General features: G+C 51.3%; 3 protein-coding genes across 3 annotated transcripts; 2 read left to right on the top strand and 1 right to left on the bottom strand.

Annotated features, from left to right (window-relative positions):
- Positions 1-552: 552 nt before the first annotated feature.
- On the top strand, positions 553-1,579 carry LOC120676672 (aquaporin TIP4-4-like). The gene is made up of 2 exons (XM_039957998.1): positions 553-799; positions 900-1,579. Exons 1-2 carry the CDS (start codon positions 673-675, stop codon positions 1,541-1,543), a joined length of 771 nt encoding a protein of 256 aa, XP_039813932.1. The 5' UTR covers positions 553-672; the 3' UTR covers positions 1,544-1,579.
- An 11,360-nt stretch (positions 1,580-12,939) lies between these two features.
- Positions 12,940-14,282, top strand: LOC120676671 (aquaporin TIP4-3-like). The gene is made up of 2 exons (XM_039957996.1): positions 12,940-13,152; positions 13,394-14,282. Exons 1-2 carry the CDS (start codon positions 13,026-13,028, stop codon positions 14,044-14,046), a joined length of 780 nt encoding a protein of 259 aa, XP_039813930.1. The 5' UTR covers positions 12,940-13,025; the 3' UTR covers positions 14,047-14,282.
- A 698-nt stretch (positions 14,283-14,980) lies between these two features.
- On the bottom strand, positions 14,981-16,516 carry LOC120672822 (protein JINGUBANG-like). Its single transcript, XM_039953427.1, has 2 exons — positions 15,209-16,516; positions 14,981-15,154 (listed from the first exon to the last, which is right to left on the bottom strand). The coding sequence occupies exons 1-2, from the start codon at positions 16,514-16,516 to the stop codon at positions 14,981-14,983; spliced, it is 1,482 nt and encodes a 493-aa protein (XP_039809361.1).
- Between the last annotated feature and the right edge of the window lie 785 nt (positions 16,517-17,301).

Below are 17,301 nucleotides of genomic sequence, written 5' to 3'. Positions count from 1 at the left end.
TGCTCTCCTCTGATCTGTCAACTGTCTGCCAATATGATATGATGAACCCGCTGCTTGCATTGCATTGTTGCTTTCTGCAACTTTCGTCCACTCTTCATTCATTCAGGGGTCTGCAACGACGCAAGTCATCAGCACGACGGCCTGATATACATAGCTCTGTTTAGTTGAAACGCAAATTTTTTTCGAAAAAATCTTGCTAATTTGAAGTACTAAATGAAGTCTATTTACAAAACTTTTTGCACGGATGAGTTGTAAATCGCGAGACGAATCTAATGATACTAATTAATCCATGATTAATCCATAATTAGCAGATGGTTACTGTAGCATCACTGTTGCAAATCATAGATTAAGTAGGCTCATTAGATTCGTCTCGCGATTTACAGCCCATCCATGCAAAAAGTTTTGTAAATAGACTTCATTTAGTACTTCATGCATGTGTCGAAATATTCGATGCGATATTTTTTTTTTAATTACAGGGTTTATGGGGTGGGAACTAAACCAGATCTTATTATCTATCTACCAGTCTTCCACCTATCTTGCTGTCTATATATCGGCGTCAGCCGTGAGCTCCTCCTCCTCCTACACTTGTCTGCCCCGCTTCAGTTCAGACTTGAGACGACACGCTATAGTCACGCACACGCACATACCCACCACCACCGTACCGTACCAGCCATGGCAAAGTTTGCTCTCGGCCACCACCGCGAGGCCGCTGACACCGGCTGCGTCCGCGCGGTGCTCGCCGAGCTCATCCTCACCTTCCTCTTCGTCTTCGCCGGCGTAGGATCAGCCATGGCCACGGGTAACTAACTATATATATTCTTACATTAATTGCTTCAATCGAAAACAAAAACTCAGCTACTAGCTCCATGATGGCCGTGGTGTCGTGTGCATATTTGCAGGGAAGCTGGCCGGCAGCGCTGACTCCGTCGTGGGCCTTACGGCGGTGGCGCTGGCGCACACGCTGGTGGTGGCCGTCATGGTGTCCGCGGGGCTCCACGTCTCTGGCGGCCACATCAACCCGGCCGTCACGCTGGGCCTGGCCGTCACGGGGCGCATCACCCTCTTCCGCTCCGCGCTCTACACCGCCGCCCAGCTCCTGGGCTCCGCCCTCGCCTGCCTCCTCCTCGCCTTCCTCACCGGCGGCGCGCCCACGCCCGTGCACGCGCTGGCGCCGGGCGCCGGCGCGCTCCAGGGCGTGCTCATGGAGGTGGTGCTCACCTTCTCGCTGCTCTTCGCCGTGTACGCCACCGTCGTCGACCCGCGCCGCGCCGTCGGAGGCATGGGCCCGCTGCTGGTGGGGCTGGTCGTCGGAGCCAACGTGCTCGCCGGCGGGCCCTTCTCCGGCGCGTCCATGAACCCCGCGCGCTCCTTCGGGCCGGCGCTCGCGGCCGGGGTCTGGGCCGACCACTGGGTCTACTGGGTCGGGCCGCTGATTGGCGGGCCGCTCGCTGGGCTGGTCTCCGACGGCCTGTTCATGGCCCAGGGAGGCCACGAGCCTTCCACCAAGGGACGACGACGGCGGTTTTTTCTTTTTTATATTTAAAAAAAAAATTCAAAAATATATTTTCGTTTTGAAATATTTCAAAAATATACCCCGGTCGCCCTCCCATAGGGCGACAGGCCCAATGTGTAATTTTTTTTTCAAATTTGCAACGAAGTCCCTGGAGAAAAAAAAAACAAGCCCTGTCGCCCGTTGGGGGGGCGACAGCCTGTCGCCCGGCCCACGGGCGACCGCCGCTGGGCCCGGCCCACAGTCGCGGCAGGGGGGCTGTCGCCCCCCCCCCCCGGGCGACCGGGGTCTCCCCCCTTATAAAAGCCCCAGCCCTCCCCTTCCCTCCTCATTTAAGCCCGAAAATTCCACCAAAAATCCAGGAAAAAAAAGAGAGGAGTGAGGAGAAGGAAAACGGCGAAGCCCTGCCGGATTCAGCACTTGTGATCTGCAGGTTAGTACATTTAGTTTAAATATTGTTATATTTAAGTACTACGTATTTAAATATGAGTAATTTAATTTAATTAGTGCTATAGTAGATCCATTTAAGTAGGAGTTCAATGATACTTTAGTTTGTAGTTACGTAGTAGTAAATTAGTTTAGAAAATTAGTTCTACGCATTTATTATTACAATTGCAGTGCTATTAGAGACATGTTTATAAATTAATTATGATTTATAATAGAATTTGGCATATGCAGTATAGAATTCGAGAGTCATCACGTAGTTATGAATACTTATACGTTGTAGTTGAATTCCATACTTAGTTTTTATGGATTATTGAATAAGGTAGTGAAGTAAAGAGTATAACTCGATAAGTATTATGTGATATACAGATATGTCGAGCAAAATGCAGTTTCAAGTATTTTATGGTGAATACAATGTTATGTATGGGCCAAATGGAGTAGATCTTTCTGCCTTTAAGCGCACATCTAGCGGCATAGATAAACCTCTGGAAAGGAGTTTTGGTTCCATATGTAAGTGGCTGCAGCGTGGGTTCCATGTTGATCCGTTGACACATGTGATCACTGTCCAGTCTCTTGTTAATTGGGAGGTAGAAAGTGAATTATGGGAATTAATGATGATACACAGCACTGATGACTGGCAGAAGTACATGCAAGCAGCTCTAGAGAGTGGGTGGCCTCTGGCCATTCTTGTTCAAATCCGGGAGAAAACACAAAATGAAATCCAACATTGTGCAGATCAAGGAACTCCGAGTATTCGAAGAGAGACCAATTATGTTGAGCAAGATGAGTCAGAAGAAACAGAGAACCAAAATATGGGACCACAGGGCCTTACTGATGAGAGAGAGAGGATACATAGCATTGTGGACGAGATGGAGGCAGAAGACCAAACCGCAATAGAGATGGAAGAATATGAGGACTCATCTGATGACGAGCAGTACTCATTGCCAAAAGAGTGGAAAGAGCATGGTTTTGGCAGTCATATCGCAGAAGATGTACGAAATCAGGAGTGGGAGTACAGAGGGAATGAGGTAGTGCAAGGTGCAACATATCCAAACATTGAAGCCGTAAAAGATGCTGTGAGACTATGGGCAATCTCATTGAAACGAGAATTCAGAGTCGTGAAGTCTGGCAGTAAAGAATATGAGGTGAAGTGTGTGAATGCTGGATGTCCATGGCGAGTACATGCATTCAAGGGAAAATGGAAGTCAAACTGGAAATGTTCCATTGTCACAGAGCACACTTGTTTGCTGTCAGAAGTTATTCCCTCGCATCGCAATATATCATGCGACTTTGTTGCAAAGCAAATGTATGGGTTTATTATGGACAACCTAAATTATGAGCCAAAAATGATTATTCGACACATTGAGCAGACTTACCAGTACACCATCAGTTATTTGAAGGCATGGCGGGCTAAACAAAGGGTGTTCGAGATGCGGTTCGGCACATACGAGGCATCATATGATAACCTACCTCGTATGTTATCCCAGGTTGTTGCTAGAAATCCTGGAAGCTTTTATGACACATACCTTTTACCAGCCGTGACTAGGGGACAAAGAATTATGCAACGAGCCTTCTTTTGCATAGGTGCTTCTGTTAGAGCATTTCAGTTTTGTCTTCCGGTGATCTGCATTGATGGCACATTTTTTACTGGAAGGTATAAAGGTCAGATACTCACCGCAATCGGTGTAGATTGCAACAACCAAATTGTTCCGCTCGCATTTGCATTTGTTGAGAATGAGAACATAGACAGTTGGTATTGGTTCCTTGAACGAGTGAAGAATCATGTTGTTGCTGCACGTCCAGATGTGTGCCTTATTAGTGATAGGCATGCAGGTATCCTGCAATCAATACTGAAATTGCAACGTGGAACTGCGACAACGCCTCCATTATAGCCTGATGTCCAAAACAGGTGGTGCATTAGTCATATGGGTGCAAACTTCTATGAACACTTCAAGAACAAGGATCTTAAGAACCTGTTTAAGAGGTTGTGCACCCAAAATCAACAGAGAAAATTCAATGCATTATGGCAGATGCTTGATCAGTTGACTGCAGAGCTAGTGAAGGTAAGGGCATCAGGAGCAGACACGAGTCATGCTGCAGAGGCTAGGGATTCAATTGAGAAGCCATTTTCACACTGGATTCGAGGTGCACCTAAGGAGAAATGGTCATTCCTTTATGATACCAACGGAATACGATATGGTATTCAGACAACGAACCATGCAGAGTGTTTCAATATGGTTATGCGTTCTTGTCGTGCCTTTCCACTTGTGGGAATTGTTGAGTTCATCATGTATGGGTGCATGAAGTATTTCAGAGAGCGTTACACGGCTGCAAGCATAAACATCAGCAACCCTCAAATTCAGTTTTGCAAAAGAGTGACACAATATATGCAAGAGAAGATTGAAAAGGCAAAACTGCACCGCGTCATATCCACAGGTATAATGGAGCATAGATTTGAGGTTCTATGTAAGGATAGAAGTGGTCGTGGTATCCGTAGAGATAGAGTGGTACAGGAGAGTTTGATTACAGTTGATGGCAAAGCATTCTGCTCCTGCATGAAGCCTAAGTTATTGCATATGCCATGCTCCCATCTCATTGCGGCATGTGCAGAGTCTGCGTTACAGACAGGACTATTTGTTTCACCGTACTTCAGCAAGGAAGCAGCTGTATCCACATGGGGACATGAGGTATACGGGATTGGAATTGTGGGGCCTTTCACTCAGGATAATGAGAATAAGATGTTTATTCCTGATCCAGCCACTAAGAAAGGCAAAGGCCGCCGTCAGACACGTCGTATTCGGAATGGTATGGACGAGTCGGAAGCAAGCAAGGCACAAAAACGTTGCAGCCAATGTGGATCATTGAGTCACAACTACAAGAAGTGTCCTCAGAATGCACTTCACGATGCTGCTGACGTCGGTCCTTCCGGAAATCCCAGAGATGGAGCACCTCCTACGTTCAGACGAGCATCGGCGAGAATTGCTCGTGGAAGGTATTCGGTGTCATGATCCACAATTGTATTTCATTATTTGTAATATGTAGTAATGAAATATGGCAGGTATGTAATGAAGTATTATTGTATTTATGTGTCTAGTTTGTATGAAATATATATTTACCTATGTGTTCTCATATATTTTTGAATGCAGGTATGGAGATGGACTCCTTGCTAGACCCAGTGATCGACTCGAGCCACAGGTCTTACTTTGCAGCTGTTGAGCACCGAGCCCTAGAGGTGCTACGTCCTCGTCCACCCGGCGAGGCGATCTCTATACACCACGATTGGTGTGACCGGTATGTAATGAAATATTATTGTTTATGACTTATGAATTCGCCGGTATTCCTTTGTTTCGACATTTTTTGTTTTTTTGCAGGTTACGTGAGGCCGGCCTACTGACTCTGAGCCGTCTTGTCGAGGTTGGGCCTATTCAGCTCGACCGATCCCTCCTGACGGCGCTCGTTGACAGATGGAGGCCGGAGACACACACGTTCCACCTCCCGTGTGGGGAGATGACTCCTACGCTGCAGGACGTGGCCTACCTCCTCGGCCTCCCTATCGTCGGGGAGGCTGTAGGTCCGCGTGTGGTGGCGGCCTCATGGAAGGATGAGCTGGAGGCCCGTTTTGCCCTGGTTGACCGCGTGGATGAAGCAGGTCCGATCAACCCGCACCCGCGAGCAGCAGGTCCTTCGAAGACCTGGTTCATACAGTTTACAGTACGTATTCATTCCAAATATAAATTTAATTGTTACAATTCACATGTTCCATTGATAGTTGAAACTATTTATCTTAATTGTTTATGCAGCCTGCCCTTTTGGCTGCGGATGCCGACGAGTATAGTGTGACCAGATCGCTGGAGGCGTACCTACTTTGGTTGTTTGGTTACATCATGTTCAACACCACTCATGGCAACTTGGTCGATAGGATTCTCCTTCCGTATGCACGGGAGATTGCGGATGGGGACGAGGACGTACCGCCCTACAGCTGGGGTGAGGCGGTACTTGCAGCCACTTACCGTGGACTCTGTGACGGCTGCATGAAGACACATGGGAACGCTATCCTGTCAGGGTGCCCACTACTGCTACAGCTTTGGTCGTACGAGAGGCCAGCCGTTGGTCGGCCCTTTGTCAGCCACGAGCCTTACCACGGAGGCATGTACGGCGACGAGGAGGACGAGAGGCCCACTATGGGAACTATCTGGATCTGGCGTCAGGTACGTTCGTATCAAATCTAATTTTGTTATTCATTGTTACATGATGTATTAGCGCAATTTTAATTTTACTTATTCGGAATGCAGAGGTCCTGGGCACATGCGCGGGTTAGACGCGCATATCCTGAGTTTGTTTCGGAGCTCGACATGCTGACGCCCGAGGACGTTATCTGGGAGCCTTACAGCCCAGAGGCTGTGGCTAGACGTGCACCAACAGGCCTGTCTTCGCACTGCTCCGCGAATGCGAGCCTGTGGCTTACTTCCGCCGTCCTGGTTTATGACATCGCGGTTGAGGCATATTGCCCCTGGAGAGTCAGGAGACAGTTTGGGCAGCGCCAGGAGTTTTCGGTGCCCACCGCATTGGAGCGTGTCAGTCGCCAGGACCACAGGTAATTATGAATTAACTTGGCTCATACATTCGTGTCGAATCTAACGATTCTTCGTAATCCACTTTGTAGGTTGTCAAGGAGTGGCTTGCCGTGATCTGATGATTGGCTCACCAAGATCCAGCCGTGGGTGGACCAATGGGAACAGGCAGACGAGCTCTTGTTCCAACCAACAGGACCACACACAGACAGTTCCTTCAGGGCTTACCTCACCTGGTACTTACCCCGGACTCGGGCTCGTCTGGTTTTTGTTGACACTCACCCGCAGCCACACCAGGCGATGCCTCAGGATGGCTATGGCCGGCACCACGTGGAGGCACTAGCTGGCGCGGTGAGTCTCTTGATCATATTTGCATATATATATATATAATCATATTCATAAGATAATTCATGTGTTTGTAACTTTACTGAATTGATGCAGTTTCGCCTTTGCAACATGATGGAGACGGACTGCTCGACTTACCTGACGAGGGTACGTGCCGGATCCCCAATGACCCAGTTTGAGCAGATAGAGGCATGGTCGAGGCAGCGTGATCAGTTGCGTCAGGTAACGCACAACTTCGGAAGCCGTGTGCAGTACGAAGACAGCCACAGGTCGTCTCAGGCGTCGTCGTCGTTCCCGTGTCCGTCGACCATACACGGGCCGACGTCGCAGTTCTTCCCAAGTGCAGGTAACGTACATATCTCTTTAAAATTACATCAAGTGTTCCTACATATTTACTAATATCACATACAGGATACGATCCAGCTACTGCGTTCGGCCATACTGGAATGTTTAGAGGGACAGCACCAGTTGGCGGACCGTATCCAGGGATGGTACCGGGGCCACAGATACCGGCGTACACAGGTTAATTTTTGTTTCGTATTTCGGTTTCTACATGTCATTACGAAATATACGAGCGTACGCTAACATCCATATTTTTTGCGTAGGATTCTACCCCGATGCGGGCGCCGGACCTTCTTCTTCCTCCTTTCGACCAGATAACGAGACATTCACCTTAGACGACTTCGACAGCTTGAGTCCAGAAGAGCCTGCCGCGCAAGGTGACCCCGATGTCTTGGGGTATTCACAACTAGGAGGAGCACCACTTGGGATCTCTCAGCAGCAGACACCGCAGCCCCTTGCGCGTCCTGAGCGACAGGTGAGGTCTCCGGATGTTCTCACCTACTCCGAGGGACATGTCCGTGCCCAGCAGAGGGCTAAGAGGGTCCGACGCCCTAGGGGTGGTTAGATGTATATGATGTTTATTTGTAATGAGATAGCTGTGGACCGCTTATTTGTATCCGATGTTTATGATTGTGGTAGGTTACTTGTCATTTGTTTTTATAGATATTATTTATGTGAACTTATTATGTTTGTGGGTTCCATAATGCTCGTGAAATAAGGGAAGTTCTTGCGATTTTTTTCCGTGATTTAATGAAGGACAAGTTACGTGCGGTAGGAGTTAGCGGCCGAGATCTTGCCGACGATGATGACGAATACACGCTCGAATAGCTCAAAATAGGTCCCTGCAAAAATAAAAGTCCGAGAAAAAAAAGGGGGGGGCTGTCGCCCGAGGGGTGGGCGACAGGGCCCTGTCGCCCGTTGGGGGGGCGACAGGTCCCCCCCTTTTTTTTCTCCAGGGACTTCGTTGCAAATTTGAAAAAAAAATTACACATTGGGCCTGTCGCCCTATGGGAGGGCGACCGGGGTATATTTTTGAAATATTTGAAAACAGACATATATTTTTGAAATTTTAATTTTTAAAAAATATAAAAATGGAAAAAGTTCACGACGACGACTTGTAATTCTTGTCTCTGTTGGTTTGGTGGTGTCCCGGCTGACTCCTGAATAAAATAAGAGTTAAATACACCAGCTGCCCTCGAATTTGTCATGATGTGCCACTTAGGCCCACAAACTCGCAAAATCAAAATCTGACACTCTGAACTCGTTAAGTTGTGCCATTTAGGTCCATAACCCGTCAAGGAGCATGAATATATACAAAAAAAACCCATTTTCCCCTCCTCTCACCACGCCCCCACCCCCGTTGGCCACACTCGCGCCCTCCTTGCCACTTCCGCCACACCACCGGCGAGCGGCCGGCGCACCCCCTCCGCCCCACCTCCAGCGAGCGGCTAGCGCGCACCTCTCCTCCCTACCTCCGGCGAGCGGCTGGCGCGCACCCCTCCTCCCTCCCCTGCTCGGTCCCCTGCATGGATCCGGCTCTGCCCCGCCGCTCGCTGCCATCCGCCGGCCCCGCACGCGGCCACACCACGCCGGATCCGCGCGGGTGGTGGGAGAACACGGCGGGAGTGGCGGCCGGCGTGCTGACCTGCTCGCGCGGCGGCCGACACGAGCAGCCTGTGCGGGAGCGGTGACCGGGCAAGCACGGCTCTGGCGGCCGGTGCGCAGGGGCACCGCCTCCCCTCCCCCTCGCACCTCTCCGGCGGCGTCCAAGGCGCATGTGCGCAGGGGAACCGCCTCCCCTCCCCCTCGTGCCTCTCCGGCGGCGTCCGAGGCGCATGACCGTGCGGGTCGGAGCAGGCAACAGAGCGGCGCGCGAGGCTGCGGGTGGGCGGAGCCGGCGGGCGGGCGAAGCCAGCGGCGCGCGGGTCGGAGCAGGCAGCAGAGCGGCGCGCGAGGTTGCGGGTGGGCGGAGCCGGCGGCGCGCGAGTGGGCGGAGCAGGCGGCCGCGTTGGCCGGCAGGCGAGCGGAGTGCGGCCCGCGTGGCAGCACGGAGGAGCAGGGGTGCGGCCGGAGGCGAGCGGCGTGCGGCATCAGGCGAGGCGGGATGGCCGGAGGACGTAGATATAGAAGATGATAAAATTCAAGGGCTTTTTTGCATATATTCATGCCGCTTGAAGGGTTATGGACCTAAGTGGTACAACTTAACAAGTTCAGAGTGCCAGATTTCGATTTTGCAAATTTGTGGACCTAAGTGGCACCTGAGGACAAGTTCGAGGGCCGCTGGTGTATTTAACTCATAAAATAAAATAAAATGGAGTCCAATTAATTGTCTTTATTTCAAGCTGTAACCGCAGTGTTCAGCAGCTGGTGACCTTGAAATTTTGCACCGAGGTGTTGTGCAATTACTTCAAAGCCTGTGTACGATCGTCGTTGCTACTGTTGCCCGGCCGACCTCGGCAGAAAGAGCTGCTACTCAAAGCTACAAGAATGCAGAGCCCAGTACTGCGCCTCTTGCAAACACCAATCTTTTTTAGTAGCATGCATGCACGACTGGGGAGGAAACAAAACTTTGATATTTTTATTTTTTATCATACTATTAATAATTGAATATTTACTTTATTAGAGCCTCTACACATGATTGATTCTTCTGCTATGGTAATGTGCAAGAAAATAATTAAAATTAGAAATTGTGAGAAAGGAAAAAAACTAACCATTAATTTGGTGGACTATAATTATCACCGACAACAATTGCTATTGGATCCAACATGTGTTTCTAAAACATCAACTTTTGATTTTTTTTATATAGTTGTGAAAAGATAAAGTAAAATAATAACAATCCCCCACGCCGCGGCACACCCCACAAAAATGCATGCTTCTAAATTACAGAATATGTCATTAAATTTATTTATGTCTCTCAATTATACGGTGAAGTCCGATCCTGAAAGCAAATTAATTAACAGAAAGATTAAAGAATATATAATGTAAAACTATGAAATGGCTACACACGGAATTACTATTCTATATCCCCATGTAGCGATTTATTCTACACACCTAATAACGTACAGTCAATGCTAAGAAAACTTATCATGAACTACTAAACTGAATACACTATATATGCTGGCCCTCATTGCATTGGGTCTGTTTTTCTGAAGGAACATTTTGATTGAAGTCTATCAAAATGCATGTATGGGCTGCTACTATATATCGATCTTTAGTTTAACGACAAGCTAGCTACATTAATTTGAGCTTGTGTTGTTCACTTTTTTTTATGAAACTGTTGTTCACTTCTGTTGATCTGGATGCAGTGGTAGCATTAGTTGAGTCGTCTCTGTTCGTAGCTAGTGTTGGAAATGCAGTACTACGCATGCACACATATGTAGTGGTATATATCTCGATCTGTTTTGTCTGAGAAAAAAAATGCCAGAATGTATATATGGATGTTTCTGGCCTGGTTGTCCAATGAAATTATGATGATGTAGTAATACTAATTAAGCTGGTGGTGTATGGAGTATGTATATGCATGCTGTTGCTTTTAAGAAAGAAAAAAAATCAAAAGGCAGCGGTTGAGCCATCGATCGGGTTCCAACTTCCATGTGCATCTTCTTATTAGATTAATTCGTGGATGCTGGGTAGATTATTCATCAGAGTGAGTTTGACAGAGAAGAAAATGGAAGGCCGTGCAGTGCGAGATTTTGTGTGAAATTAAACCGCCCACGGACATATTATGGGAAATTTTAAAAGTATTATATGTTTAATTTGCACGAGCACGGACGGGCGTCACACCAACCAGCAGCAAATAAAAGCAAACGACGACCAAGCACAGGCAGGCCGGGCAGCCGCGTACGGTTAGGTACGTTCGCCTCGCCCATGGATCAACTTGACACTTAATAATTTGACACCATATACATATAAAACCTTTTTACAATGCTTGGAAGTATTTTCTAACACTTTCCTATAACTCCCAACGCTTACTCATAACATTATTTTTAACTAATTTTAAATTAATATTGGAGGATAGAATAGTAATTAGATAGCTAAATCACAACTATACCCACGCCGTCGCCCTCTGGCCCTCTCCCCCAACGCCGGCCGTCCTCCACCCTGACCACCCTTTTCCTTGAGCCACGTCCCACTAGACCCAGGATCCTCTCCTTCCCTTCGTCGGCCTCCACCGGCCATCTCCCTCGTCGGCAGGGCCGTCGATAGGGGCGTGCGACATGAGCGACGGAACATGGCCCCCACCTAATGACGTACTCAACCTGTCTTGGGCTGCTGGCTGAGAGGAGCCCCGCATGTCGGTCTTGTGCTCACACGGAAGCTTCGATAGAAAATAGATGGCTGATGGCTTCCTCGCGTGTGCTCCTCTCAGCCATGCGGGGCTCCTCGTGCTTCACCACCAATCACTGCTTCGATTCGTGTGAAGGACCTTGTGCAACAATTAAGACAAGTCCAGGGTTTTTTTGCACTGTCATAGACTTAGGCGAATAGTCTTTTATGTACCAAATCGCTTAAAGCTTTGAGAATCCATAGAAAATAGATGAAAATTAAAATGCTAAAAATGCAAAAACAGTTTTGTTAGCTCCATCTTTTTATAGCATGAGCCATGTCGATCTGTTAACGCCGTATATAACTACTACCCCAACCAACAAACAGCATAAGTTTCAGCAGGTCCAAGCTAATGCCGTGTCTCGTGTGTATATTAATTAATTAGTTGATGTTTTATCCTTTCGGGACGCAGTTTGATGATTTGTTTATACACACAGGCATGCATGCGGGAGTGGATCGATCGACCGATTGGATTGGACTGGACTGGACTGGACGTGCTGCTGCAGACCTGCAGTCGTGGCTCGACAGACAGCCAAGCAGCCCTGCCAATCTATCTATCAGCTGCCTGGGTTGTTGTTTGGGTAGTGTGAAGGCCAGCATGGAGTAGTGATCCCCGAAAGTGCCTTTTGCTCCTCGATGGATCCTGTTTCCTGTAGGCAACTAACAAAAAGGTGAACCAATCATCTGAGTTCAACACGCAGATACATATGAATGGATCGGATGCATCATGCATGATCGATATGCAGGAGGGTCGGCTCCAAGCAAGCAATGCATGCAAAAGTGGATCTACCTATCATCAACCGTCAACAACTGATGAAATAATCATGCATGACACACTTAGCTTGCTTTCCAATCAGTATATATGCAAAAGTAAAGTACAACTAGCGGCACCAATCAAGTACTAGCAGCATCACGCTAATGTTGCACCACATGTTGGCGCCGTACATGCACTCTGTTCGCTTTTGTGGCTAGTGGCTGGTGGCTAGTGCTGATTTGTTATGAGAGAAAAATACTACTGGCTGGCTAGCTGGTGGATAGTGCTGATTTGGTATGAGAGAAAAAATGACTAACAAGCTAAGCGAACAGAGTGCTTTCACCGTGCACTGATCTCTCACCAATTAGCTAGCTAGCTAATTAAGCTAGTGATGATACAATTTTCCACTTCATGATCGATAGATATTATTTGCCAGGTTGCTTGCATTGCACTGACACGCCTGCACGGCCCAAAATTAAGCTTTATTTTTGACTTAGCTGCTTGTGATGATGAGATACTTGCTACTTACAACAATAATGCAAAAAAAAAAGCCCTAGCTCTTGGTTCCTCTCTTGCGTGCCTATATATATAACGCTAGCAGCTAAGGCTTTTCTTTCACAATAACCCTAAATTGTCAGTTATTCCATCATCAGGGCGTGCAGTGTGGCGCGGCGGTGATCGATCGATATATCCATCTCGATCATCTGTTTGAAGCAAGTTGATATATATATCCATGCCGAAGCTTGCGCTGGGCCACCGCGGCGAGGCGTCGGAGCCGGATTTCTTCCGCGGCGTCCTCGGCGAGCTCGTCCTCACCTTCCTCTTCGTCTTCATCGGCGTCGGGGCCGCCATGACCGCCGGTACGTTGGCTATCTAATAACAACCATGCGTCCTACACTAATAATGTAATACCGCTACCTGCAGAGGCCGGCCGGCTACAGTACGTACTGTATTAATTAATTGTATCATATAGTCGTCCATTAATTCATCATTGCGTTATTTTGCTGAGAAATCTAGCTAGATCGAGTATGGCTAGCTAGTACGTACGTACTTCGTATCCGATCCGTACATGCATGCATCATATACGCAGCGCATCTGCAGGGGCCGCCAAGAGCGACGCGGGCGGCGACCTGACGGCGGTGGCCCTGGGCCAGGCACTGGTGGTGTGCGTGATCGCGACGGCCGGCTTCCACATCTCCGGCGGCCACGTCAACCCGGCCGTGACGCTCTCGCTCGCCGTCGGCGGGCACATCACCCTGTTCCGGTCGGCCCTGTACATCGCGGCCCAGATGCTGGGCTCCTCCGCGGCCTGCGTCCTGCTCCGGTGGCTCACCGGAGGGCAGGCCACCCCGGGGCACGCGCTGGCGGCGGGCGTGGGCCCCGCCCAGGGCGCGGCCGCCGAGGCCGTCTTCACCTTCAGCCTGCTGCTGGTGATCTGCGCCACCATCCTGGACCCGCGGAAGCTGCTCCCCGGCGCCGGCCCGCTGCTCACGGGGCTCCTGGTCGGCGCCAACTCCATCGCCGGCGCCGCGCTGTCCGGCGCGTCCATGAACCCGGCGCGGTCGTTCGGGCCGGCGGTGGCCACGGGCGTGTGGACGCACCACTGGGTGTACTGGGTGGGGCCGCTGGCCGGCGGGCCCCTCGCCGTGCTGGTGTACGAGTGCTTCTTCATGGCGCCCCCGGCCCGCACGCAGCACCAGCAGAGGAGTACTGACGGCTGGACCGATATCGGAGGGGAGGGGATTTATTACTGACGGCTGGACCGATATCGGAGGGGAGGGGATTTATTAATTTCAAATTTGTTGGTTTATTATTACATTTCATTTCGTCTGGGCCGTCGGATTATATATTGCTTCATCTCTGATTATTTTTCCTTGTCGATCGTTGTCATCATGCTGCTTTCTTTTGTTTCAGAAGCTAGCAGCGGCTTCGTGTGTCATGAACATTATTGCAAAGTTCATTTGTGTGGATATGTATTATTTATGAGCTAGTGTACATGTTGCAAATGTTGGTTTAACTGGGTTCCTTTGGTTGTTCAATGTTGCAAATAAATGCTGATTCGAACAATGCTTCTCCTTTGTTCTTCATGAATATGGATCAGTGCTTCGTCCTCAGTGGATAGTCTCATAACACAGTTATCAAATGATTTTTTTTGATGAAATTTCATCCTTCTCTCTTCTTATTATATCAGCAAAATTGATGATATTTAATACCATAAAAGTCTACATAAAACCTATTAAAGATTAGCTCACCACTCTCTCAAGATAGTCTCACAAAATCGAGAGGACAGTTTAACCCTAACAATTATTATTATTGATTGATCAGTGCTTCAAACGATCATCGACGACATGTACGCTCCTAATCAGCATGCAGCTCATCCTAGCTAGCTACCTTACACGTGGATGGATCTATCTAGCAAGCATCCATCCCTGTCCGTTGGGACGAATGTTTATAATAATAATAATTTAATACCTGCTCTGCGGCCACGTTGATGTTCGTCTTGGAATTCTCTCCGGCCGCCCAGTGCGCATGTCGTCTGAATTGCAACATCCATCAGATCAGCCCCGAAATGGCAGACGATCGATGCAGCTTCGGATCGGACGACTGACCATGCAGTAGCCCTAGCTAGCTAGTGCGTCGTCGTAGATGGCGGCGCAACTACTGAATGCACATCCTACGTCGTCGTCGTCAACCCCGGCTGGTGTGCCGCCGCTTCTCCACCCACACCGGCGACAGCACCGGCGTCGCGCCCATCAGCTCCGGCTCCTCGTTGTCCTCCACCTCGTCCCTCATCACGGGGATGACCTCGTCGTCGGCCTTCCCGCCGGCCATTATCTCGGCGTCCTCCTCGCCGTCCTCGTCCTCGTCCTCGTCCTCGTCCTCCTCCTCCTTCCCCACCACCCGTATCCTCCACACCTTGACGCTCTTGTCCAGCCCCGCGCTGTACACCACCATGCCGCCCTCCACCTCCCCGGCCTCGCCGCCGCCCACGGCCAGGCACCGCACGGGGCCCCGGTGGCCCTCAATCACGGCCAGGCACGTGTGCGCCGCGCCGCCGCCGCCCTTGCCGCCCTCCCGCCTCCACACGCGCATCGTGGCGTCCTCCGACCCGCTGACCACCACCCGGCCGCCGCAGCCGGACGCCAGGCAGAGGACGGCAAGGCGGTGGCCCTTGAGGTACCCCGCGTGCGCCGGCCGCCCCGCCGTGGCCTCCTTCTCCCACACGTTGACGTAGCCGTCGGAGGAGCCGGCGTAGAGGAAGCACCTGCGCGTGCCGCCGGCGGAGGCGGCGTGGCAGAGCGCGAGCGCGTTGACCGGGGACAGCTCGGAGGAGCGGAGCACGATGATGAGCGCGTGCGCGGTGCCGCCGTAGACGCGGCGCCACATCTTGACGGTGGCGTCGGCGGAGGCCGTGAAGACGCAGCCGTCGGCCTCGCTGACGACCATGGCGTGGATGGGCCCGTCGTGCGCGACGAAGGAGTCGACGCAGGTGCCGTCGGAGAGCTTCCAGGCCTTGACGGTGTGGTCGTGGGAGGCGGTGTAGAGGAGGCCGGCGACGGCGTGGAGGACGAGGCAGGAGACGGTGTCGCGGTGCTGGTGCGGGCGCTTGAGCTTGCCGCCCAAGGCGGCGGAGAGGAGCGAGAGGGTGCTGCCCCTGCCGGCGGGGAGCGTGGCGGCCTTCCTGGCGCGGATGTGGTCGCAGACGGCGGCGGCGCAGACGGTCCAGACCCGGACGTGGTGGTCGCGGCTGTGGGAGGTGACGAGCGTGGCCCCGCAAGCGGCGAGCGCCGGGACGCGGCCGCGGCCGACGTCGAGGTAGCCGCGGTTGAAGCAGCCGGGCGCCGCCCAGGCGCGGACCCGGCCGCTGTCGGAGGCCGTGAAGAGGACGCCCCGGGCGACGGCCAGCGCGTGCACGTCGCCCTCCAGGCGGTGCAGCGCGGCGAGGCAGTGGTAGATGGCGGCCGGCGAGGGCGGGAAGCGGAGGCGGCCGTGCAGCGGGGACTGCACCCACGGCGAGCACCCGCCAGCGCCGGCGCCGATGGGCGGCACCTCGACCCCGGGCACGGACGACATGCTGAGGCGCGCGGGCTCGCGCGCCGGCGAGCGGCCGCCGGCCGCGGCGCGCGCGTAGTACTGGTGCACGGGGGTGTGGGCGCCCGGGCGCGACGACGACTTGCGGTCCTCCTCGAAGAAGCTGAAGCTCTTGCGGCGGCCGAAATCCATGGCGATCAGCGGTGGCGGCTAGCTACGAGCGGTGAATTGATGAATTGGAGGTAGCAGCAGGCGCGCGCCAGCCTAGCATCGTCGTCGTCGTTGCAAGAAGTCAGCAGACGTATAAATAAATTGACATGCGCGATGATCGTCGACGTGGTACGTACCAGGCAGGCCACGGCGGGCGCCATAAACTCGGCGGGGCCGGGGCCCGGGCGGCCAGCTGGCCGGCGGGGGAGGGGGCCGGGGATACGACGGGAGTAATGCATGCAGGGCCGGACGGATATCGGAGTGCACCGTAGCAAGATATGGTGGGAGATTACGTGCACGTGGTGGCGCGCGCGTACCAGCAACCTGCTGAGCTGAGCTGAGCTTCTTCAGATTCCAATCCCAGCGGGACCGCGCGGCCGCCGGAGATCGAGGAGGAGAGCTGCATGCTGCAGGCGATCGCGACGAGGATCTGATCGCCAGATTCGCTTCGAGATCTGAGACGACGACGCTGGATAGATATGATCCCGGAGGTAGCTGCCTATCTACAGGCAATCTCTATTCGCTAATTTGGTGTGAGAGAAAATTACTACTAGTTGGCTGACAAACCAGCTGAATAGAGTGAATAGCTGCTGCGGCATGCGAGCATCTCCAAGATACTCTTTTATATCTTCACTAATTTATAGGAACTAGTAGGGTGCACGCACGTGTTAGAAGAGCAATATTGTTAAAAAATAACTGCACTAAATTTTAGCTACAACAAACATTTTTAAGAAACTATATATATTTAAAATAATATTCAAAATATA

The sequence above is a fragment of the Panicum virgatum genome, chromosome 5N, assembly GCF_016808335.1.
Source record: "Panicum virgatum strain AP13 chromosome 5N, P.virgatum_v5, whole genome shotgun sequence".
In the NCBI taxonomy this organism is placed as follows: Eukaryota; Viridiplantae; Streptophyta; class Magnoliopsida; order Poales; family Poaceae; genus Panicum; species Panicum virgatum.
The sequence above is the reverse complement of the archived record's forward strand: the minus strand, read 5'-3'. Positions and strand labels throughout refer to the sequence as shown.

What these genes read in the sequence shown, in the direction of transcription:
- LOC120672822 (XM_039953427.1), bottom strand. Translation starts at nt 16,516, where the DNA reads ATGGATTTCGGCCGCCGCAAGAGCTTCAGCTTCTTCGAGGAGGACCGC. An exon ending in GGCTGGACAAGAGCGTCAAG is followed by an intron (nt 15,155 to 15,208) that starts GTGTGGAGGATA and finishes GACGAGGACGAG; the next exon opens with GACGAGGACGGCGAGGAGGA.
- LOC120676671 (XM_039957996.1), top strand. Translation starts at nt 13,026, where the DNA reads ATGCCGAAGCTTGCGCTGGGCCACCGCGGCGAGGCGTCGGAGCCGGAT. An exon ending in CGGGGCCGCCATGACCGCCG is followed by an intron (nt 13,153 to 13,393) that starts GTACGTTGGCTA and finishes GCGCATCTGCAG; the next exon opens with GGGCCGCCAAGAGCGACGCG.
- LOC120676672 (XM_039957998.1), top strand. Translation starts at nt 673, where the DNA reads ATGGCAAAGTTTGCTCTCGGCCACCACCGCGAGGCCGCTGACACCGGC. An exon ending in AGGATCAGCCATGGCCACGG is followed by an intron (nt 800 to 899) that starts GTAACTAACTAT and finishes GCATATTTGCAG; the next exon opens with GGAAGCTGGCCGGCAGCGCT.